General features: G+C 40.5%; 3 protein-coding genes across 3 annotated transcripts; 2 read left to right on the top strand and 1 right to left on the bottom strand.

Annotated features, from left to right (window-relative positions):
- The first annotated feature begins 568 nt into the window (after positions 1-568).
- On the top strand, positions 569-8,504 carry POLR1E (RNA polymerase I subunit E). The gene is made up of 12 exons (XM_053465823.1): positions 569-680; positions 1,448-1,551; positions 2,080-2,156; positions 3,142-3,239; positions 3,546-3,601; positions 3,908-4,052; positions 4,605-4,712; positions 5,494-5,590; positions 5,826-5,956; positions 6,077-6,158; positions 6,684-6,815; positions 8,242-8,504. Exons 1-12 carry the CDS (start codon positions 623-625, stop codon positions 8,396-8,398), a joined length of 1,245 nt encoding a protein of 414 aa, XP_053321798.1. The 5' UTR covers positions 569-622; the 3' UTR covers positions 8,399-8,504.
- Positions 8,505-12,456: 3,952 nt separating this feature from the next.
- ARL9 (ADP ribosylation factor like GTPase 9) lies at positions 12,457-19,180 on the bottom strand. Its single transcript, XM_053465825.1, has 4 exons — positions 18,916-19,180; positions 14,426-14,597; positions 13,848-14,023; positions 12,457-13,328 (listed from the first exon to the last, which is right to left on the bottom strand). The coding sequence occupies exons 1-4, from the start codon at positions 19,108-19,110 to the stop codon at positions 13,137-13,139; spliced, it is 735 nt and encodes a 244-aa protein (XP_053321800.1). The 5' UTR covers positions 19,111-19,180; the 3' UTR covers positions 12,457-13,136.
- A 311-nt stretch (positions 19,181-19,491) lies between these two features.
- MRPL34 (mitochondrial ribosomal protein L34) lies at positions 19,492-21,938 on the top strand. The gene is made up of 2 exons (XM_053465828.1): positions 19,492-19,594; positions 21,534-21,938. Exons 1-2 carry the CDS (start codon positions 19,569-19,571, stop codon positions 21,844-21,846), a joined length of 339 nt encoding a protein of 112 aa, XP_053321803.1. The 5' UTR covers positions 19,492-19,568; the 3' UTR covers positions 21,847-21,938.
- The last annotated feature ends 2,718 nt before the right edge of the window (positions 21,939-24,656 follow it).

Genomic DNA, 24,656 nt, shown 5'->3' on the forward strand with positions numbered 1-24,656 from the left:
AATAAAAATGCCTATAACATAAATATCTCAAATCTTAAAACTGAGCTGGTTAGAAAGAAATCTATGAACCCCCCAACTGGTCCTGCTCATCATCCTTGTGGAGCCTGTATATACAGTATATATATATATATATATATAGCTGGCGTCCAAATATTTCCAGGGTTGCTTTTCATTCACAATTCGGCCCTGAAGGCTAGTAATATGCTAGATATACTTAAACGAAGGTGAGCAGAATAGTATATTTTGTGAGTGACATATGCTGGTGTGGCATGCACATTAATTGAACAATTGTTAATGAATACTTGGACTCTAATATACAGCGTAAAGTACACATCCAGTACGAGTCACAAAGCGTTATATGTACTTGGACACATATAACAGGTCTATGGGAGTTTATATCACGCATCCACTGCACTTGGTTCATTCATTTTTGCTAAAGCTTACTAATACATGTCAATATCCAGAGCGTCCTGCAGGTGGCACTGTCTGTTTCCCAGATCTGAAAATGCTGTGCTGGAGGTTCTTCTTTGCCGTAGCGCAGTGTCGTTTCTTTGGTGTTAGGACTCTTGCTGCGGATTGGTTGGAAGTGTTCCGTACGCAGCGTGTGTGAGAGGCTGTTCGCATGGCTTCCAAGGCGGTGTGGGAGTACAGAGGCTCCCCGGAGCAGTCAGCTTTGCTGGGTGAGCAGTAGAAGTATAAGTCTATGGTGGCTTAAATAACATGTATTACTCATGGCACTAAATAGTATGAGTTGTTTCGCATTCTTAGCAGGCAGCATTACATGACTTCCTAAAGCCTTTTCCAAAGTGCATGTTCTCCTCCCAATGCTGGTTATTAGCGTGTAGCAATGTTCCTCAGCCCTAAAAGTCACAATAATAACTAAAAGGGACCCTCTATTTATATCACAGCTGTGTGTGCTCTTTAAATCCAGGTTTGTCTCCTTGGAAATTCATGGAGGGGCTATTTATTTATTATTGAGAATGATAACGATGTAGGATTGATTTTTAGAGGCCACTCGCCATAGCCAAATAATCCCAATATTTCATTAACGAGAAATATTATTTGACAGCCCGGAACTTTCTATCATATAAAGTCAATGCTGAGCCACGCACCTAAAAGAAAGAGATCAAAGCTAAAATATGCAGAGTACATTTATTACAAAACAGTGTATCTTTATTTTATTTTTATTTGTACCAAAAAGCACAAAACAAACCCCAAATAGCCCAAGACCCCACCCCCCCATGTTGCGGTACAAACCATCTACCTTTACGAACGGTTGGATCAACCTAGCTGGGATACATAATTAGGTACTCGACTTCATTACATAGTAAACGTATTGGTGGGTATTTCTAGATGCTGCGTATGCTTGTGTTTAAAAATGTATGATTTCATTATTGTATATTTTCTACTAATACTTCTTGTCCCTATTGTTTTTTTCCCCCCTCAGTGCAATTCTCCAATGGAAATATACAGTCACCGGAGAGTATTAAATTAAACTTATACAGGAACAAAGATCAGACAAACCCTAGAAAAAGAAAGCAGCAAATCTTGGTAAGACCTCTGGGGAGCAAAGCAATCATTTTATTCTATGACCAATACAGGCGCCCCTTTTCTTTTATGCGATCCTGACAGGTGAATGGCGTGTCAATAAATCTCAACAAAGAGTTTTACAATCTGCCAAAAACAGTTTGTTTGATAATTCTATATTTTTCACATATTGCTAACCAGTACATGCCATGTATAACTGAGTAACTAGTTCCCTTCCGTGAGTTTAAACCTCCGATGTGCCGCAGGGTACTTAACATGTGCTGATCAGCAATATGTGAAAATGATATGTGCCTGGAAAAAACATGGCCTGTGTGCTTGCCCTAATATTGACTTGATTTCTTGGGTTTTATTTTGCCAAATTGAGTTGTTTCAACCGGGTGATGGAAACTGAATTAAGAAATAGTAGTAATAATAGTATTGCATCGTTTGGTTGCGACAAAGTAATGCGACATTTGACTGATCAATATCTGCTCTTAAGGTGCTTACACAATTAATGACTATAATGTGCAAAATGTTCATTTTTCTTTGTAGGCGGCAGAAACGGACAGGCTAAGTTATGTGGGAAATAATTTTTCCTCCGATGATTCAAACTGTAACCCTCTGTGTAGGTAAGGTAATATCTGGCATTAAAGCTTGAACACTTGGATATAAAAGCAATTGTTACCAGTTGCGTAATATGTTTGAATATCGTGCCATTGTTTAGTTATTTGTAACATTTTATTGAATGATACCTGTTGGAACGGCTTTACTTTAGTGAGAGCGGCGGCTCTACGCTATAAAAGGCTACTGAATAACATCCTGTGAAATCCCCCCCCCCATTGCAAACTTCCTAAGTAGTCTAGTTTGAGTTCTGTTGAGGTGTATTATGCATAAATATACCTCTCTATCTAAAAGTCTTCCCTTTGTGAACAATTTTGACTAGGCCTGGAGAAGTGAAATGCAGTAGGGTAATGTGACGCCACGATAATAGCGGGACTGCTTGCACACTATGCAAGCAGCCGTAGATAAAGCCTCAGCTGCAGTGAGGTGAGGGAATGAGAGTGTGTGTGTGTGTGTGTGTGTGTGTGTGTGTGAGTGAGTGAGTGAGAAAGGGATTATGTGTTAGTATGAATGTGTATGTATATCTGTGTGCCAGTGAGTATGACATCTAGGGGGTGGGAGCGATCACAAGGGGCGATGGAGCCACTTGACTTTACCTGCACCCTCCCCCAGGTGCCAAAAGGGGCCAGCCCTCCTTATGCATAACCTCCAATAAGCAATATGGCTTTGTGTTTAACGCCTTGCACCTATCACATCAGACTCCTGTTTATTTGTTGACTGTAGAAGCAAGTTTAGAACTGATCGGCTATAGCATTTCTATTTTCATGCTGAAGCCAAGGGGTTTGCTAAGTCATTGTAATTTAAAGAATATGTCAATGAGATATGTGTTTTTAGCAATATGTTTGGTAACGAAATGGTATTAGCTCCACAGTTTAATGTAGATACACTTAAAAAAATGTGCTAAATGGCTGTAAATCATAAAATGTCTGGGAATGCACATGAGAACATTTTCTTTATGCAATGTGCAAATTCTTGTGTTATGTATTTCCACAGGTATTTTGTTGGTGTGTTAAATAAGGAATCTGGGCAGATGGAAGTATATGATGCAGAGTATTTTAACATGCAGCCACTATTGGACACCAACAGAAAGAGTATGTTTTATACTTGTATTTATTATTGTTATTATCTCGTGTAGCCTTGACTGGGGTATAGTACAGGTTTAAATCTTCAGGATTTGTATTTTTAACTTCATAGAGGGACGGCCATATTTCAGGCAGCTGAATTCTTTTAATACAGTGGCAGTGGAAGTGTAGTTTACCATTAAAAAAACACATCTTTTATAGGTAATAGAAAATAGCTATTTTTATATTCTGGAAAAAGGTGATCTTCTCTGTGTATGTTTGAGTTAGTGTTCAGTTCTATATTGAGCGGGAACTTAAGTTACATTTATTTTGCAGGTGACTTACACGATGAAGACGAGACTGACAAATCTAGCAGAACGTACAGGGAAAAGGTAATGGCAGCAAAGCAGGCTTTGTTACTGTATAGTGCTGTGGCCTCTACTATTTGTAGTAATTTTCAAGTATTTATTTTAAACATTCCAATTGTATTAAATATGAAATGGGAAGTAACATATCCAGCAGCACGACTGAAAAATAAGCAGAATGTGCTATTTAAGCCATTCGCTTTTCTGGGAGTTGTTATGCCTTTTTATTTGCTTGATACAATGCAGTACTTGTTAGTCTTTCGTATGTTTCTTTCAAACATTTAACTGTTCTTATGTGGGTTTTTTTCTTCCTCCCTTGAACTTATTGCCCAGGTGGATGCTTTGATAGAAGCCTTTGGTACCAACAAGCAGAAGCGTGCCTTGAATTCCCGCAAGCTGAACAAAGTTGGCAGTGAGAGTTTAAGTAAAGCTATGGCGAAGGCTGCTGAGGAAATCATAGAGAGCAAAGGAACAACGGGTAAGGAAGCCATTATTTTCCAGAGCAACTGGCTGATTTTAATACTAAGCTTAGAACATCTCATGTAAATGAGCAAGCTGACTAAAAGTGTGACACGAGCCAAGTCCGACCCTGGCTCTGCGAAAGCAGAGGTTTGACTGGCTGACATCAGAAAAGTCCAAAATATTAATTAAAGGAGGTGCTTGTGAAAACTTTGCTGTGGGTCACACACCTCCACTTTTGACAAGCAAAGCCAATGTCAACATGCCCAGCTAAATTTTCTTGAAAAAGTATTCATATTGGTCAATTGCTGTATATTGTGGATTAAGCTTACATCAACCTGCCCCTCAATTTGGCTCATCTAGACTGATAGTTTCTTCCTTCTGTATAAGGCATATTTTATTTCTTGACAAGATAAGAAAAAATACCAAAGGCGTGCACCTAACATCCCGTATTTTGTCTGTCACTGTGATAAAAAAATCACATAATGTAACCATTCATATAGTATTCTGTATGGATATAGTTGCTATATAGATGAGACGACAATGCTCTCTTCTTCTTTCCATGTTCTAGAATTGGTAAAAGAGGCTATTGGCAATAAAGACACAGAGGTTTCGATGTTCCTACCTAAGCGTGATGTTAACGCAGACAAGCCTGAAAATGTGTACAAGCTGGACGATCGTATCCTTCTTATAATAGGGTTGTGTAATAGAGATACGCTGCGAATGTCATTGTTTAAAAAAACAAACCAAAAAAACTGTCCTGTGTCACCATAATCGCGGGGTAACCGGAGTTGCTGACTGCTCTGGTCAGACCTCTGTCCCCATCACAATCACATTATAAAGGATAGAGAACAGCAAGAAAAGGTGATTGCCTTTCCTGACCCAGGTTTGAAAAATACTTTTTATGTTTGTTTTTCTGACCCATTTATTTATATATAAATTTTATAAATATATTTAAATATTATATACAATATTTATATTTTGTAGTTAGCGTGGTGGGTATTTAAATAATATATGAATATAGTAAAAAAAAAAAAAAAAAAGCCCAACTTCTTACTAAAAATATATAATTTTACTGTAAACGAGCGTGGCAAATAACAGTTGAAGAAAGAAAAAAAAAATGGTATGGTCCTATAGCATAAAAGCCCCTGGTCTTTTAAGGGGTTGAAACCTTTTTCATCTGTATTCAGCATGATATAAAAAGTTCTTGCAACCCCTCAGTCTTTTCATAGGAAGAGCATATTATAAGGACATCTTGGCTCTCTCTCCTAAATTTTAACACACAATTTCATTAACCCCGTTGTTCTCATTTCTGCTTTGTGCTTTCATGTTCAGCTGAGGTCCTGAATGTAACTTTTGGCTCGCCGATCGATTTTAAAATAGGTTGTTTTCTGGATTTCTGGAGAGTTTGGGGGAGAAGTTGTCTGAAATGTTACTTAACTTTACGTTTGGCCAATAAGTTATCTCACCTGTGGAATACGCAGCTCTCGAAGCTCCCTCTGAAGCCTTTAGAAACATCACTTCTGAAACGTTACAGCAGATGAGAGAAAATAAGAAGTAAGTAACTTCAAACCGGCAGCATTCGGCCACATACTCAGATGGCATGGCAGCAACCTGTTGTGTTTATGGATATAGTTAAAGCATAGTCAAAGCTACAATCCTCTGAAAAGTAGCATCAGTTATTCTTTTTATTGTTTTAATGTTTGTTTTGTTTGGTTTTTTTAAAAGCCACAGTAAATTACATACACGCCCACCCCCCTTTTATTAACAAAAAAACCCCAATTATTTCCAGACATGGGCTGTTTGTTCTTCAAGAAATTCAAGAGCTTATTAACCAGAAAGATCGTGACCAGCAAGCCCGCTGCTTGTGTTATTTGGATGTCTTGATCAAGCTTAGTCAGTGCAAGATGGTAAAACGCAAAGGTAAGTCAAATGAGACGTTTGTGATGTTATTTCTCTATAATAAAGTAAATAAAGCAGAACATATCCAAAACAGAACTTTATATATATGAATTTATTTTTTATTCATATTTTTTTTGGCAGAGCTGATGGACCCGAGTTTCCCAAACATGGTATTCACAAAGCTAATAAAGAATTTTACTGTTTCAACATTCAGAAATGGGAGGTGAGAGGACTCCTTTTTTAGTGTGAGGTCACTAAAAATACACACATTGTAACATTATTCTTGAAAATGTGGAAACATAATAACTCTGTTTCAGAAGTAAAGGTCTTTCATACAGAGCCGGACCATTCTGTTTATTTAACTTAAACAAAGTATAGGATGGACATTTATTTAAAAGGCGAAAACGAGATTATGATCAGGGGCTTTAGGTGTAATGTAAGCTGGTTTTACTTTACCAAGACGGTGGTAGAAAAATGGAACCGCCTCCCAGCGGGCGCAGAGGAAGGTATCAGTGAGGGAATTTAAAAATACATTGGACGGACATAAGGCTATACCCTGAATAAAGACCGGACCAAGGACAGATTTAGCCTGTTTTAAATGGAAATAAATAATTGAGTTATGTTTCACTATTCTAGGTACATCTGTTTTGATTTGTGTAAAGCTGAATATAGCTTCTCGCTTGAGTATCTCCAAGGCACATGCATTAACTAATTAATTGTACAGTTAACACCACATCTTCTCTTCTAGGCTACAGAATTCAGTCCCCGACACAATGAAATCTAAAATAGTTGCACATGCGATAGCCCTGGCCCTGCATATCTGTGAATTTGAAGTCGACTTGACACTTTTACAGAGGGACATGAAGCTCACGGAGAACAGGTGAGCCCAAGTTGTATTGGGGTTATGTATTCACAGCCATTCTGGTGCAGTCATCATAAGAACCAGTGGAATGCTCATCGCTACATTGGCATCAACAAGCGTAATGCAATAGTTTAAACAAAGTCAACACTTCGGGCTTTAATGTCATTAAGAAAAAAAAGCATTTAGTGGTATAAACACATTCACTATGACACCAGTAGAAACAACCATAGATACCATTCTGCCTAGTTCTATCTCTCTAGTCTAGTCATTACCAAGTGAAATGAATATAGTTCAATAACTAGTTATTGACAACATTATTAGAAAGAAGTACTCCTAAAATACCATGGCCTTTTAGGACTTAATTAAATCTGCCCCTACTTAAACACCAGCCATCTTTCTTTCCAGATTACGGCTAGGTAACCTTGAATGTTATCCTAGAGTAAAAATGTGCTTGAAACTTTTGAAATAGTCTGAATATTACTATCCAAATGCAATGTGACTGAGGGGAAAAAAGTTTATCTTCTGTGGAACTTTCTTAAAATAAGAAGATGACTGCCTAGGTTAGCCTTTATTACTGTATTTGCTCGAATGTAAGACAAGGTTTTTCCCCAGAGAAAATGTACCCCTCGTCTTATAATCGAACCTTAAATAGAGGTCTGACTACAAGACTAAGATCCAGATCCACCACAGCGCTGCAGGGGGCCTGGATCCTCCTCTCTGGCAGTCAGTGGACGTCTGCTTTGATGCATGTAGACAACCTCCACTGCTGCCGGCACTTCCTCTGGGGCTTCTACGACGGAGCGTGTCACATGACCTTCGAGTGCTCAGTCATAGAAGCCCCAGCGGAAGTGCCGGGCTGAAGCGGAGATTGTCTGCATGCATCACGCATTCACCGTCTGCCAGAGAGGAGGCTACCCCGCTGGTGATTGTCTGAGCAATGCGCGGACACAACCTCCGCTTCCTTCCAGCATTTCCGCTGGGGCTTCTATGATGCACCACTGTGACACGACCTTCCAGGTAGCACCGGAGGTTGTTTTATTAAATATGAAAAATAGTTTACATGTGAATTAATATTTACTAATAACTTTTTTCCTAAGGGTAGTGTTATATTCAAGCTCTTTTTTTTCCTAAATTAATATTCAAATTTTGGAGGGTTATCTTATAATCAAGCAAGTACGGTACATATTCCCAAAGGAATGAACGTTGGTTATTAAAGGTAATGTTATCGATGACAGGGCTTTTGAGAAGAGGTTCGTTACACAGAAATATGACATGACCCGCCAGGAGATATCTTGTCAAGATTGTTATCTAGAGTGGGAAGGAGGAACCATTCATTTAGTTACATGTGTTATGTGTGCAACATGTTTGTAGTGTTGTAAGCCTCTGTGGAATGGTGTTTGTAGGCATATTCAAGATTTTCCACTTGCTTCTTTTTCTTTTATAGGGTGCTTGAAATTGCTAAAGCAATGGGTTTGAAGATCAGTAAAAGAATGATGTTCTCTAATGCTTCACTTGATGAAGGCCACAAAATTGGGATTTTGGCAGTTCCTTTGGCAGTGTACAAGCCTTCTGGGGGATTGATGAAACGAAAGAAGATGTGAATTGGAAAGGATAGGATTTCGCTGTTTGATCTGGAATTTCATTGTGACTTCATTTTGAAGCTGGCATTGTTTGTGGGACACAGTAATAAACATGGTTTTGATTTTTTACTGCCATTTATTAGTTAATTAAATAAACATCCATAATTACAGGTGTAATCAAATAGGTAGCATTGTCTACATGAGTTCTGAATTCTGCACAAGTGTCGCAGTGGTTACTTGTTTCATTATGGTGGGAATTCCAATTTTGAGATTGGTAAACAAATGTCTAATGTAATGTATTTATTTGGTACAGATTCTAGTGTAGCTAATGGGTTCTAAATAAACACTCCCTACCAAACATCAGCCAGAATTGCAGATATAAGGCTATATGGCTTCAATAACTCCTGGTGTACAGGAAAGTGAATATTGGGAATTCCATCACACTATATGGCCAGTTCTATCTAATTTTACATGCAACATCCAGGGAAGCCTCACAAGTGAGGCTGACCGTGGATCCGGGGAGGGCAGCCCTCCCCGGAAGAAAAACGGCCACCGCCGCACCGATCATCAAAGATCGCGGCGGCGCCCGGCTAAAACTGCTTAGGAAGCGATCGGAATCGCTTCATAAGCATAAACTGTGTTGCTGACATGCCTCAGTATCGAGGCATGTCAGCAACACTACCCCTCTACCCCGATCGCCTTGAGATTGCTCCGAGGAGCAACCACAAGTGCTATCCTGTGACTGACGTTGCCGTCATTCACAGGATGGCATTAACAATAGATCTGAGTTCACAGAGGGTCTATCCAGGTACTGCATCCAACCATGCAAGGTCAATGGAGCCCAGCTCACTAATGAGAGTGACTAGTAATAAAAAAAAAAATTGGTCAAAAATGTTTAAAAAAAATTAAAAAAAATATGGTAACATGTAAAAATCTCCACTGTCACCAAAAAAAAAAAAGTTTTTAATAAGCAAGTCCTAAAATTCTTTATCTTTACAAAAATTCCAGCATGGAAAGAGTTAAAATATTGGCATTACAAATGCCCATAGAGTGTCTAGTATTAAAAAATATATGAGTTGATGGGGAAATTGAATTGGCCGGGTTCAAAGATGGGACATGGGGCAGATGTCTAAATGGCAAAAAAATACACGCCAAACACAAAGGCAGCGTTTTACCTCCCAAATAACCCTACAAACCCATGCATGGGGGGTATCACTGAGCTCAGGAGATGTTACTGAACACATATTGGGGTGTTGTTTGGCACGGACATACACCAGGAGCGATAAATTTATACCTTAAGTACATGTGTGAAAAAAAATAAAAAAAAAATGTACTACCATAAAGTTTCACAAAGGGTGGTGGTAAAATTAGTGCATGGAAAGGGTTAAAATACCAGCATTTCAGATACCTTGGGGTGTCTAGTTTTTAAAAATATATGATTTGATGGGGTAAACTGCATTGGCCGGCTTCAAAGATACCCAAAACAGCACATGGGGGGAAGAATTACCAGATTTGGAAAAAAAGGTTTTGAAATAGCAAAACGCTACCTGTACTTATTGCCCCATAACGTGCAGAAAAAAGCAAAAAAACATAAAAACATTGGGTATTTCTAAACTCAGGACAAATAGTAGAATCTATTTAGCAGGTTTTTTTCCATTAGTTTTTGCAGATGAGTAAAAGTTTTCTGTTTAAAAAGTGAGAAAAATAATTTTTTTAACAAAAAATCCCCATATTTTATCATTTTTTTTTATAGTAAATTAGATGATATGATAAAATAAATGGTATCTAAAGAAAGCCCTGTTTGTCCTGGAAAAAAACTATGTAATATGTGTGGAAGCATGAAATGAGAAAGAAGAAAATCACAGCTAAACAGTAACCCTGAAAAACGTTAAGAGCCATTGTCCCGCAATATACTACGAGTAAAAACCCCTATTGTCCTTAAGGGGTTAATGGAGCATTGATGCAGTAACAGTTGATATCTACTCAATATAATAGATTATATATTTGTACTAAAACAAGCAAGAAACATGAATAAATGCACATTGGTACTACTATGTATCCATGGGTGAAATGATAAATCAATTTTATACAAAATATTAAATCACATCTCTTTCCAATAACGCTCAAAAAAGTACAGACAACACTTACCAATTGAGTTTGCCATGTTTACATTTGTTTTATTTTAGCGAAAAAGTAAATTTGTGTAAATTAAAAGTACAACGCAGATCAAAATTACAAACTTATTCCAAATACAGACAAGCAAAACAATTAATCGCTTTCAATATCTGACCCATACAAAAATATCACCAGAGACACTAAACTATGTACATATTAAAAAAAAATCTAAACTCCCAAGTGCCACCATTTCCCAGAGTCTGTACCGCAATAGTGAAATGTATAAAACACCCAGAAGCACATTACACAGCTCCTGCTCAAACACACAAGAAATATCCCCCCCACCTAGACTTAAATATACCCATATACCATACAGTGCTACCATTTCATCTGTAGTCTTACAGTCTATATGAGCAATACCACCCACACCACCCTTTTCCTCTTGTCCACCTATATAGAAAGTTAACTATATAAAAGGCACTCATTGTCACCAATTGCGCATATAAAAATACTACCCGTTTACACATTATCTTTATATTTACACATTCACCCTCTGAAACTGAAAAAAATTTAAAAAGAAAACCCCGTTCCCTTAACAAAAGGGTAGGTGGAGACTCAAAGGGTTTTTGCCCCAAAATCAAGGAGGAAGTGTTACAGATTCCCCTGGTCACACAGTCAGGAACTGACTTCCTCTTTTCTATATTGTCTGATCATATTAAGGCCCATAATTAGGTTTTTGTTCCCTGAATGTTATGGTTGATACGCCTGCTTGAATGGAGGCGACTCAGTTATCTTTAAATAACGACAAGCTAAGGTTTTAATGAGGACTGGAGACATTTGGGCCTCTCCTAGTATCTGGTTTGATAGGTCAGCGTCTCCAAGAGATGATGGAGTCCATCTTGGTCACCACAAAAAAAAAAAAAAATCCAGAAAAATTTCTGATCATTATAGTGTTGGGAATTTTTCCCTACCTTTGAGACATTAACCCGTTAACATACCCGTTCTATACCTGTTAGAATACTTAAAGCGGTACCTTTGTCCAAGGACAATATTAAAAGTATTTTTTTGACTATAGATTACTCACGATATATTTGAACACTGAGTCCTATAGAAACATGGAGTATTTTTGCTGCTAAGCGTGACGCTATAAGCAGAAACCAATATATTATGTCTGGTCATTGTTCCAAATGTAACAGTTTGAGCCAGAACTGCATACATTTTATCATGTAATATATGACCTCATAGGACAACTACATGAGGATGAAGGGTTCAAAGGTGTAAAAACACATCTGCTTGTTCTCTCACTGTGTTTCATGTGGTATGTAAAGAACGAATGGCCATGCTGTGTAGTGGGGAAATCTGCATTGACATAGATCTGTTTCCTCCTATCGCATGATAGTCTGTGGGTAGTAGGTCAAGCCTGGCCAGACACCAACACTGTCCAGCTCTCTAAGCCTGTGCAAAAGCCAGTATTTCTCCAACTCCCTTGACAGTCTGGGTCAAGCCATGCTGTTGAGACCACAGCAGGTTACTCAACTCCAGTTATGATGCAGTTTGGAAGATTGTATTCACCTCATTTACATAATTCTACTTATTGTATTCACAGGATAACAAAGCAGGAAAAGTTCAACAATGTATGCTGTACCAGCATGTCGCAGGGTCACACAGTTTGGAGTTGACTGGTTCATATTTTCTAAATGATATCTATGACTCCTAATGGGGTCACAGATAATAATTATACTACTGTGGGCCAGTGTGGTAACAAAAAAAAGAAGAAAAAAAAAACTGGATCCTCCATCAAAGATGTACCCAAAGCTACTCCTACAAACCGAGTAACATACTCTCTCACACACACTGACATACAAACATACACACGTGATATGACGGTAGAAATATATACACACACACTTATATAAAAAATATCTGCCCCCCATATGCTAAACTAAATAGTATAAGTAACAAAAGCTAAGTATTTTTTATTTTTATATTTTTCTTTTTAAGCCCTCACTCCCTCATATCAAATATAGTTCCTTAAATATAGTACATTTTATATCTCACACAAAGCTCACGTAGGCAACAGCACATAATGGGATGCAGTACACATAAATTCCCTAAAACACTTAAAATATAGGTAGAGAATGCATGCCCACAGGTATGGAAATCTTTGGGCCGTTGCTGCAACCAATTTTAAGAGCTACAACTATAACCCTTATCATTTTGGCATGGGAGTTTCAGCCCACAAATGTGCCCATGCAACACGTCTTTACTTTAAAAACAGTTTAATGTTAGTGGCGTTGTGTATGTCTTTATTTTCTAAAAGAATATTAATACAAATGCACGTGCCATTGTTTTTATTTTTATGTTGCATAGGGATGAACGTATTTATTTTTTTACATTTTTCCTGCATGTTCATCAGCTGATCTCCCACTGGGGGTGAAAGGTCCTGTTTTAAGTTACGGATGGGGTGTTTAGGGTTAAAGGAAATCATTAAATCAATGCAACCTTTTTGTGAATAGACCCCACTATCCCCTAGGATGTCAAAGCAATTCCTCTGCACTAGTTATTTTAGTAAAATTGTTCATGTGCGACATCTTTTGATGAATTTGGTATATGCTAGCATATATATATACCGCATTTTTTTAAATTATGTTTTTATATCGGAATACTCAGAAATCAACTGTGCAAGAAATTCCACTGTGTCCTGGAGTCCAGATGATATTTCATGATCATCTTTAGTCACGTGTGTCCCAATCAAAAACAGCTTCCTAGCTTCACAAACTTCAGACAGTGCAAGAGCGTCATGGATTTCAGTGATATGGTACGCATCATGGAGATCCTAAGATGTAGAGAAACAACACAAAATACCGATGGGGTTTTCAGACTGTATGCACTGGTTCGGCTGACTTGAAATGCGTCACTATTAAAAAGTACAAATGCACACCTATAAATTTAGATATTTATTTAGTTTATGGCAATATCCCACATATACATAATCAGCAGATGTCGCTGAACATCAATTAGGTTAATGTCCAACAGTGATGCCTACTCAATTTTACTTAAACATTATAGCTACTAATTTTTGCTCTACAGGTATTTCTATGGTTTCAACACCATTTCTATGGTTTCAACATCATACTAGTCCCAAACTTTTTTTTTTGTCTTCTTTTGAGGTTGAAATACATGAAAAATAATATTTATGTTTTTTTCTATTATAATATATATTTTTTTATACATTTTATAGCACTTTCTTTGCCATTTTGCATAGGTCTTCTACACTAATAGCAGGAAGTAATACCCAACAACAATGTTGAAAAAATAGTGACTATGTAAATATACACATATAAATAATCATTACCTGCTTATTAGCAAGGACCAGCAATGGTACAGATGAGTCTTGCTGAATCAGTTGGTGAAGGTGCTTCTTGGCAAGCGGAAGACGACTGTGATCCGCCGAGTCCACAACAAAAATTACAGCAAGCGCTCTAGAGAGATATCTCTCCCAGTAAGGCCGCAGCGGTTCACTGCCTCCAACTATAGACAGAAAAAGGGAAAAAGGCAAGACATTACACATTTTGAAAAAGACGCACAATAGGCGTGACAAAGCATATAAGGCAATGCATTAGGGTTATGTATGCAATCCACTTATTCATTCCAGCTCTCTCACATGCTCTCCGAGTGCCCCCCTACCTTCTCTGCCGACCGCTTTCCTCACTCACAGTTTCGCTTCTTCATCCTGCTGAATTTCCGCAAAAATGGAAGAGGATGCTAGAGAAGAAGTGGAGCTGCGATGTTTCATTGTATTTGTCTCTATACCTTGGATACCCAGTGCAATATCATTCATGCACTTTACAAAAATTATACAAGGTTTTCATCTTCCGTAGCTTTTCCTACACTAACAAGCCAGCGTTTTTTTGTTTTACAATCTGTTCTTACCTTCTAGTAACTCCATTCTGGATTCCCCGGTGTTGATACACATGGCATTAAAACCTTCCGTCGGTGTTGTGTGGTTTCCCCCTCTGTTTGTCAAAATAGAATTAAGTACACTTGTTTTTCCAGATCCATCAAGTCCCAGAACCAAGACCTGCTTGCTTGGCAGATGCTTCTCCTTTGACATAAAAAAAGGAAAAATATCAGGAAGTGTTTTGAACAATTTCAGAAGTAAGTATCCCAGTAGCAGAACATGTTCTCTCTGCAGCACACACCGCACCAATCCACCCACCCTAGCGGCACCATCTTTTATTAGGAGCGCTCGCCGTTTGTGAATCACAACTCTACACAAAATGAAATGACAAGATGTAACATTATTAATACAGTTTGTTAAACTACTTAATCCAGGAGCGACCAAAAAAGATCTTCATATGTGTAATGTTTCCCAAAAATCTTGGAATAGAGGGTCCCGCAATACATATGCAGGTTCCGGTTATCCCGCAAGGCTGCCTTCACATACAATTTCAGTGCACTACAGTGGCCAATGGTGCCGCACGACCGACAGGGGCAAAAGCCCGCAGCAACCATGATCGCGGGGGATATCACTTCCGCGGGGCCCTGCTGCTTACTGCAAGCAAGGGCTCTTGACTGCCCAGGGGAAGCAGGAACCCAGTGTAGTCACTTGAATTTACATCACATGACTGCTCATTTTCTGCTTCCCCTGGGCAGGGGCAAGAGAAGTTGTTCGCACAGAATGCGAGGAACGCAGAGGGAAGCAGCGCTCTCTGCCCACATAGATTCACAGACTTGTTCGCAGCACACTGACACAATACTTATAAGTAAATACAGGATTAATCTTCACTGCCCCCAGGATTTAGATTCCTCTTAGTTTGCCCTTCTTTACCTCTAACTGCACCTTAAGTCAACCTTATTAAATTAATTAAATTAACCCTCAGCATTAAATTAACCCTTATACCCCATCAACCATAACTGCCCCTACATTAACCCTAAAGACCCCATTAACCATAACTGCCCCTAAATTAACCCTAAAGACCCCATTAACCATAACTGCCCCTAAATTAACCCTGAAGACCCCATTAACCATAACTCCCCCTAAATTAACCCTAAACACCCCATTAACCATAACTGCCCCTAGATTAACCCCAAACACCCCATTAACCTAACTGCCCCTAAATTTACCCCAACACCCCATCAACCATAACTGCCTCTACATGCCCCATTAACCATAACTGCCCCAAATTAACCATAAATGTCCCTAAATACCCCCATCAACCATAACTGCCCCTACATGCTCCATTAACCATAACTGCCCCAAATTAACCCTAAACACCCCATTAACCATAACTGTCCCCAAATACCCCATTAACCATAACTGTCCCTTATTTAAACCTAAACACCCCATCAACCATAACTGCCCCTAAATTAACCCTAAACACCCCATTAAACATAACTGTCCCAAATTAACCCCCACCTCCCCTAAGGGTTATACTCACAGTTAGATTAGTTGCTGAGCCATGTGGAGTTGTGGACATTAAAGGAAACGGGCAGTACCAATGGGCACTGGGAGAAAAAATGGGCGGGGCCAATTGTCAGAGTGACTGCAGGGAGGGACTGTAAGTAGTAACTACTGTGAGTCACTGAATGAAATGGATTATAAAACGAGAGGTATTTTTCAGAGCATTTGCACTAACCCCGCCTCATTTTACCGTATTTGCTCGATTATAAGACGACCCTGATTCTAAGACGACCCCCCAAAATCTGAATATTAATTTATGAAAAAAAGAAAAAACCTGAATATAAGACGACCCTATAGGAAAAAAGTTTTACCAGTAAATGTTCATTCATGTGAACAATTTTTTTTTTAAATAAAAGCTATGATTGAGAAAAATATTTTGTTTTTATTTCCTTTTTTTCAGCCTGCCCCCCCCCCAGTTATGCACATCTGCCCCCTGGCTTGCCACTCTGCCCCAGAAATGCCTTATACTCCCTATATGCCACTGTGCCCCATGATATGCCTTTTAACCCTCTAAATGCCACTGTGCCCCATGATATGCCTTTTGACCCACTATGTGCCACTCTGCCTCCAGAATTGCCTTATACCCCTATATGCCACTCTGGCATTTAGGGGGTTAAAAGGCATATTATGGGGCAGAGTGGCATATAGGGAGGTATAAGGCATTTCAGGAGGCAGAGTGGCATTAAGGGGGTTAAAAGGCATTTCACAGAGCACTCTGCCTCCAGAAATGCCTTAGGCCCCCCATTTGCTGCGGGGGATCTGGATCTTAGTCTCATAGTCAGACCCAGTTAAGGTCTGATTATAAGACAGCCCCAATTATAAGACGAGGGGTATTTTTTTAGAGCATTTGCTCTGGAAAAAACTTGTCTTATAAATCGAGCAAATACGGTATAATCAATAAAAATCGTTTCAACTAATCGACAATGAAATTCATTGGCAACAATTTTCATTATCGATTAGCTGTTGCAGCCCTGCACCCAACATCATAAAACATGTTGCTGCAGACTGAACTAGAGGACTTCCACGTGCGGGCGGTTTTCCGTGTGTTATGGGCGGGATCAGGCGATCACACAATATATCTGCCGTCTCAGTAATCCTGTGAACTCCCGCAAGGCTGCCTTTGTATTGCTCACACGCACAGCATCTAATGTTCTGCCCAGGGAAAGTAGGAACCCGGCAGAGTCACTTGAATGTACATAACATCACATGACTCTGCTCCGTTCCTGCTTCCTTTGGGCGGGACAAAGTTGTTCACACAGAGTGCGAATAATGCAGAGACCCCTGTGGATGTCTGCGAGCGGCGTTGAAAGATCTACAGTTCAGGTAAGGCGGTGGGCGGCGGTGTGTGAATGAGTACGCTTGCAGAAGAGGGCAAAATTGAACACACATGTAGCGGCAGCGGGCGGTAATGGTTAGAAATTTAGCGAGAGCAGGATTAAGAAAACAGTCCTGCGCAGGGCTCTACACTGAACTACAGTTTTGAAGAACCACTAAGTAGTGTTTCATGCCATCTTCCAATGCCTCCTAAAACAACTGGTCCTCATCGAGAAATGTACTTCGTGTTCTACATTGCAGGATGAAAGTGGCACCTTCTGCATTCTCCAACAGTGTCACAAACCTAGAACAACACCAGCTCTGCTACCATTTCAAAAGGACAGACAAGTAGGAAAACATTACCTTAATTATCTGTCTAGCCATGTTTAGAAAGCCAGACGTTTCCACTCCAAGCTCATCGTACAAACGCAGCCGCAAAATATTCTTAATACCAAAAAATTGATAGATGAGACACAAAAGAACACAGAACGATATATTGAATTAGACTCGCTATTCATAGGATTTTGCTAATGCAGTTAAACCTAATCCAGCTTTGACGTGCAAGCACTTTCCCGGTGACGGATTCCTCACAGCCGGGTAGACTTTGGGGTGTCTATTACTGAATGAGTAATGTAGCACTGTCATATTCCACAGCTCTGTACAATGGATCCCTGCGCCTGTGAACATCCAACTGCTCGCAATGCATTCCCCCCAGCTAGTGTATCAATAATAATAATAATAATAAGGCCCACACTGGCCATCTGACACCACACACGTGCCTGGTGGGCTGCTGGCTCTAACGGCTGATTGGGTCCTGCAGCGCGTGGCCACACAGTACCAGAGTATAAATGTGTAACGTGCCGCCGCGCACATCCAGGTGGTAGCTACACGTATATCATTTAGCGGCAACTGGCCTTAGAGTGCCAGGGCGGCTTTTCAACCCCAGTCCTGCCCTGATTATAATTGAAAAACACGCGACTGTTCATTTCACACCCGTGATAAAAACTTTCTGTCACTCATCTGCTCTGTATGAAGAGGACTGGCCATTATATTATATATATATATATATATATATGTGATAAAACAGACGCCATGATATAAGAAGTGTCACTGAACTGGTCTCTTAGCAATTGTCGGCCATGCAAATAACAGACGTTTCCACCTGTTGTGACTGCGAGATCAGAGGGAATAGATGTACAGTCCGATCCCCAATTCCAACTGTAGTTAATCCAATGAGATTACAGTTTAACAAAACAACCGCAGGAAAACAACTCCCTAAAGTCCAGATTGTCAAAGGGGGGCACTTTGGTGTAGGGGTGGGCTTTACGGAGACTTATGTGACCTCTTGACTTAATTAGCAGAAGAACGCATACTATTCACACAATTTAATTAACAGACTTGCTTTCTGCTGTTTCTACGAATGCCCAGCAATCATGCTTAACCCCTAGAGAAGAGGGACTGACAGTGCTGAAGAGGGGATACTTAGGTGGTATGCTACAAGCATGATTTGTCAGGCCAGCACTCAAGCTATGTGCTTTACGACACACGCCGGGGTAAAACAACGATTAGTGTATTCATTATGCAGGGCATGAGTGGAACGCAGGCCGGCAGTATGTATATTGAAATGGTTGGTGTAACGCTGTACCTGAGGGGGTTGCGCTGCAGCTGGCGCACTGAAATGAGCGCTTTCGGCGGGAGGTTCGCTGTGTGCCGTTTCGGGGGTGTCTTTGGGCTCCGGTTTATTCCTCCGGGCCGAGATATAACTCCAAGTGACTAAAGCCGCTCCTCCAGCGCCGGCCAGCACAGCTGCGGCCAGCCCCACGCTGCGGAGACCGTCCATTTTAGGCTATATCTACCCCCAGCTCGCGGCTTCCAAGCACTGCTGACAGGGTCCTGATACAAATCACAGACAGTAAACCAGACACTAAATCTAACAGCCCCACCCGCCAAACTTCAGCGAGGTAGGGGAGTGGCGCCGCGCAGGCCCGGCTCACACAGCACCACGGTATTGGCTCGCCGCTCTATAGGAAGCGCCTTCTGCTTTGACGGCTGTTAGCACGTTAAGTGTTGTTTTCGTAGATGCAGTGGGAGGGGAGTGTGCACCATATTGTGGTTGGCAACGAGTAGGTTACACTAAGCGTCTTTTTACAGCAGATGCTATATCTGCCTTATAAAAAACCAATACAATACACTGTATTGTAGCTTCCCAGTAGGCACAGCGAAGGTCATGTGACTAGGTTGCCGGAAGCAGCCAATGTTATAGCGTCCGTGCGGAAGTAGGCGGACCCACAGGGCAGCATGGGGATGTTGGGAGTCTTGAGCAGGTTTGTGAACAGTTAGAACGGGGATATTGCGCTGCTTTTATCGACTCGGGTGGCAGCTTAGTGATCTTTCTGTAACAGTGGAAACATGGCGCGGGTTACACGATCGCTGACATTTGGGCATATGGTGCTATGATGCGTTACGGTATGAAGGTCATCCTCTGGTGTGCAGGTGGAGTGACATCTAGATACGGTATATGTCTGGATTGTGTATGTGAGTCTATCTCTATTGTAACTTCACAAAGATATATATATATATATATATATATATATAATGTGTGTGTGTGTGTGTATATATATATATATATATATGTATATTACTCCATTACTTAATCTCTGGCCCACTGCTAGAAGATCCCAGTCACAATCTAGGAAATAGGAAGATATATACAGGATGTATATATGACTGACAGGAGCTATGATTCTATTTAAAGGGGAGTCCCAGCAATTCTTTTATAAATCATTGCTTCTGTTATATGCAGTTCCTTGCAATTTAAAGGGACAGTCTAGCTTCCCACTTACTAGGAAAATGAGCGCCTTGTACACCGATCAGCCGTGACATTATGACCACCTGCCTAATAATGTGTAGGTCCCTCTTTTGCCGACAGAAAAGCCCTGACCTGTCCACCCATGGACTACGTTATGCTAGACCTCTGAAGGTGTGCTGTGGTATCTGACACCAAGATGTTTGCAGCAGATGCTTTAAGTCCTGTAAGTTGCAAGGTGGGGCCTCCATGGAGGCATCCTTGTACCAGGTTAGTGATGCACACGCATCCTGTCATCCATGTGATCTAACAGAAAACATGATTCATCAGACCAGGCCACCGTCTTCCATTGCTCCGTGGTCCAGTTCTTATGCTCACATGCCCATTGTAGACGCTTTCGGCAGTGGACAGGGGTCGGCATGGGCACCTTGACTGGTCTGCGGTATGCTGCCCCATACGCAACAAACTGTGATGTACTGTGTGTTTTGATGCCTTTCTGTCAGAACCAGCATTAACTGTTTCAGCAATTTGAGCTACAGTAGCTCATCTGTTGCATTTGACCACACGCCGCCCATGACCCTGTCGCTGGGTTTACAACGTTTCCTTCTTTGGACCACTTTTGATAGGCACTGACCACTGCAGACCGGCAACACCCCACAAGAGCTGCAGTTTTGGAGATGCTCTGACCCAGTCTTCTAGCCATCGCGATTTTGGTCAAAGTCGCTGATATACTTAGGCTTACCCTGTCAGTGGTCAGTGGTCATAATGTTATGGCTGATCACTGTAAAACTTGTAGGAGATAAAAAAAAAACTTGTAAAACTTGTAGGAGATAAAAAGTAACTGACCTTTACCAGACATGGCAATGCCATGTCCTCCTCTATGGTCCAGTTTTTGTGCCACTTCTGGCTGGTTGGTTGAAGCAGCCAATCAGTGTCAGGAGGGCACCCCTTTTCAAATCAGTGGGATTACGCAGGTGCATGCACACAAGTGGTCTTGTTAGACCCAATGGAACTCTCGCACGGGCCAGCACTGGAGCTTGCAAGTGGTGAGTATAGAATGTATGCTGTTTGGCAAGCAGGTGATGTGTTCAGCCGAACATGTCACCAGCAAGCCTAGGAGAAGGGGTCAGGAACAAAGGCATGCGGGGGAGGGGGGGTCTGTAGATTCTGTAGAATCCCCCTATGCATTAATAAGCAGGAGAAAGCCATAATTTAAATGCATATGTTGGCCAGAGTGTGCCTTTATTGGATTGTGAGGTGCATTCAGTCAGAAAATGTTAAACGTGTTAACGTACATTACCCCACTTCATTGTAAAGAACTTGGATGATTTATCGGGTGCATAAATTACTTACAAAATACTGTAATATGCTTTTATCATCGGCGGGGAACAAAACTGGCCCGTTTCGATGAAATGTGAATTTCTACACTGAAACATGTTTTTCTTTGTTTTGAAAAGGTTGTTGCTGGTGAGGCAAGCGGTGCCTCCTGTCTGCGCCCAACAGAGGACCTTTGCAAATCTATCTCAGGCTTTTAACTTGGCGCAGGCCCCATCCTCCTCTCAAGCAGCAGGAAACGGAATCCTCACACGCTCTGTGCCCTCACATTGGAGTTTGCAGCTTGTTCGCAACAGGAAGAGGGGCATGGAATACCAGCCAAAGTTCCTGAAGCGCAAGAGGACTCACGGGTGGCTAAAACGAATAAGCACCAGGGGCGGAATCGAAGTGATCCTGCGAAGGATGTTGAAAGGCAGAAAGTCTCTGACACACTGAACTTTCCACACCTGCCATTCACAAATTACACTTAATAATGCAATATAAAGTAGTTTCTGTTCATAATAAAAGTGGCATGTGTACTAGTGGCACTGCAGTATAAATGATTATTTTATTTTATATTCATTTGATATTTAGTACTATACTACAGATTGCTCCCTGGCTATTGCTGATTTACAGCTTCCGTAAAACCAACTGTATTTGCTCTAGTATAAGATGACCCCCTGTACTTTGGATCCTAATGAAAAGAAAATAAGGCAACCATAATGGGGGGGAAATCTAAACCATTGTTTGTTACTGTCACAGTCATTCACTCCCTCTCATACTCTCCTGCTCTCTGCCAATGTTTCCCTACATTCTCCGTCAACAGCTTGCATGTCTCCTTTTCCGCAGCTCCGCTTCTTTTACCTCTTCTGGCTTCTTACTTTGTCGGCTTCTTCACTGTATCGGCTCTGTTATCCAGGTGCTTCTGCAAAATGGCGGAGCCTCTGTGCACACCATCTCCCCCTTCCTTTGGAGCGAATACGGTACAGAAAAATATTAAAGAAAAAAACCTTTGCTGAAGTGGGAATGCCAGAAAGCAACAGGTTAATAAGAAAGTTAACTTTTTTAAACCATATGAAACAAATCCAGATATATCCCATACAAGGTTTTAATTCTTTTTATTCAACTAAAAGTGTTTTCTCCATTTATTGTGTTGAGTTTATCCAGTTCATGGTTTTGTTCTATGATGATTGTTCTATGTGATTTTGGCTTAAAGTAAGTACTGACAAAGTTAAGGTAGGGTCGTATAATAAAACTTGTCGCTTTCTCTACAATGTTAGGGTTAACCAGCATTAGACAAACTTGGATTCCCCACTGACGGCTAGCACTGCTTACTTATTCCATCAATACTGTCCAACCAACATATAATCCGATCAGTGAGCAGGATAGACGTGAAATAGCAGTAATGAGGGATATTCCTTCGCTAATCCAATATTGTGTGTCTCCTGTGCTGCTATTTTAGTATTTCATCGACCTTTTTATTGTATCATTGATTGTATTCTGTCCTCTAGAGTGATTATGAAATATACTGCAGTGGGGAAAGCACCCAGCCTCCATATATCATGGTGGATAATGTTCAAGTATATGCACTAAAGTGCAGCGTCAGCAGTTAAGAAATTATGCATTGAAGTTCTTTGTTATATGCAACCTTCCAGTACATCCTTACCAGTAATGAATTATTACGGATAATATGGAACACACAGGCCATAAACCCAGAGATCACAGGTACGTAATGCCATACGCCCAAAACAATGACCAGAAAAGCACTTTTCGTATTTATAAAATCATTCTAAACTGTATTCGGCTTTTGTAGGTAGTGTGTTTTTCTATGGTGCCAAATAGTTTATACATTTTTAGATTGCTGGAGGGGATTTATCCATGCAGCTATTTTTAGTATTTTTTTATAGCTCAGATATCCATGAATTGGCGGGTTAAATCTACAGGATTGTGAAATTCAAAGAAATCTAGTTACTAAGTACTGAGTTGTGTACCTCTGATCCTCTTTAATAGGACCTTAGACTGGTTGCTTGGAATGAGCGCATCACAGTGTTCTCCATCCTCAATCAGAATAATGCAGTTTATTTGCAAAACAGGAAGTTGGCATGTGGATTACTAGCAAATATAATGTTAACAACAACAAAAAAAAAAATAAACACACAACACCAGAATTGGATGAACAAACACGCTGGTCTTTAATTTAGCATAGCAACAAACATTCAAGGCTTAAACATTAAAACAAACTGTTGGTCTCAACCAACTTTCAGCCCTATTAGCCTGAAGGCTACACTAACTTTCAGTCCAAAGTGTGCCTAGGCACTCAGAGGCAAGTTATCTGGCAGCATCACTTCAGAAAGGATGCAGCTCATAGAGATTGTGTCACCATAGTAACTGTATCCATGAGGTAAAGACCACTTGGCCTAGACTGTTCTTTGTCAGTGACCTACACTTTACTCATCTCACAAGCAGACGTTTAAATGTATATTTTATTTAGGAACAGTAATAAATGCTATTTAAAAGAAACTATAAAAAATATTTGCTCAGGGTGTTGTCGGCTTGAAATGGTAAAGTCAGGGTTATCATAAAGGCAGGGAAAAGGAGCAGTTTTCCATGATACATGCATTCTTTTGCAAAGCAGGTAACCTGCGTATCAGCAGCCAATAGATACAATGATTGTTCAGCTTGTCTCTAGTGAAAAAAGATAATGTTAGATGACTTTGCTATCACTTTGCTACAGTGACCAGCACAAAATTACAGATGTAGTACAGCGTGAAATACATAAAGGCGATTCCAGCGCATGTAAAAGGCGATCGCTTACCTTGTTTATTTGCGAGAAGGTAGAGAATTGATAGTATTGGCAGGACGGATTTATTTCAGGCTGGGATGTGGGTGGGAGACGGATAAAGAGAGCAAATCCTGCAGCGCAAATCAGCTGCTGAGGCTAATTCTCTTCTCCTGCACCCAGTGCGTGAGGCTTCACGTACACTGCGCAGTGTGATGGGGAATACGGGGGATTCTGCTTGGTGTTCCCCATCTCAGCGCAGCCCTACACCCCGATTTGTTCCTAAATTGTTATCATTAAGGTTGCTGCACTGCAATGTAACTTCAACCAAGAAGCACTTGAGGGTCTTCCGACAAATTCCTCTGAATACCTGCTGCTGAGGAAACAGTCAGCCATCATTCTTACCCATAGTGAACAAGCTCTCGTCGATTTCCCCAATTAACCCTTTGCCTCCAATCTTCTGTTTTGGTAGTTTGATGAGGTAGTT

The sequence above is a fragment of the Spea bombifrons genome, chromosome 1, assembly GCF_027358695.1.
Source record: "Spea bombifrons isolate aSpeBom1 chromosome 1, aSpeBom1.2.pri, whole genome shotgun sequence".
Classification (NCBI taxonomy): Eukaryota; Metazoa; Chordata; class Amphibia; order Anura; family Pelobatidae; genus Spea; species Spea bombifrons.

Excerpts from the sequence above, each read along its gene's own strand:
- POLR1E (XM_053465823.1), top strand. The coding sequence starts at position 623 with ATGGCTTCCAAGGCGGTGTGGGAGTACAGAGGCTCCCCGGAGCAGTCA. Across the intron at positions 1,552-2,079 it reads AAAGAAAGCAGCAAATCTTG|GCGGCAGAAACGGACAGGCT; the intron begins GTAAGACCTCTG and ends TTTTCTTTGTAG. Across the intron at positions 2,157-3,141 it reads AACTGTAACCCTCTGTGTAG|GTATTTTGTTGGTGTGTTAA; the intron begins GTAAGGTAATAT and ends GTATTTCCACAG.
- ARL9 (XM_053465825.1), bottom strand. The coding sequence starts at position 19,110 with ATGGACGGTCTCCGCAGCGTGGGGCTGGCCGCAGCTGTGCTGGCCGGC. Across the intron at positions 14,598-18,915 it reads CTGCAGCGCAACCCCCTCAG|GAGAAGCATCTGCCAAGCAA; the intron begins GTACAGCGTTAC and ends TTTATGTCAAAG. Across the intron at positions 13,329-13,847 it reads TGGTCCTTGCTAATAAGCAG|GATCTCCATGATGCGTACCA; the intron begins GTAATGATTATT and ends TCTACATCTTAG.
- MRPL34 (XM_053465828.1), top strand. The coding sequence starts at position 19,569 with ATGGGGATGTTGGGAGTCTTGAGCAG. Across the intron at positions 19,595-21,533 it reads ATGTTGGGAGTCTTGAGCAG|GTTGTTGCTGGTGAGGCAAG; the intron begins GTTTGTGAACAG and ends TGTTTTGAAAAG.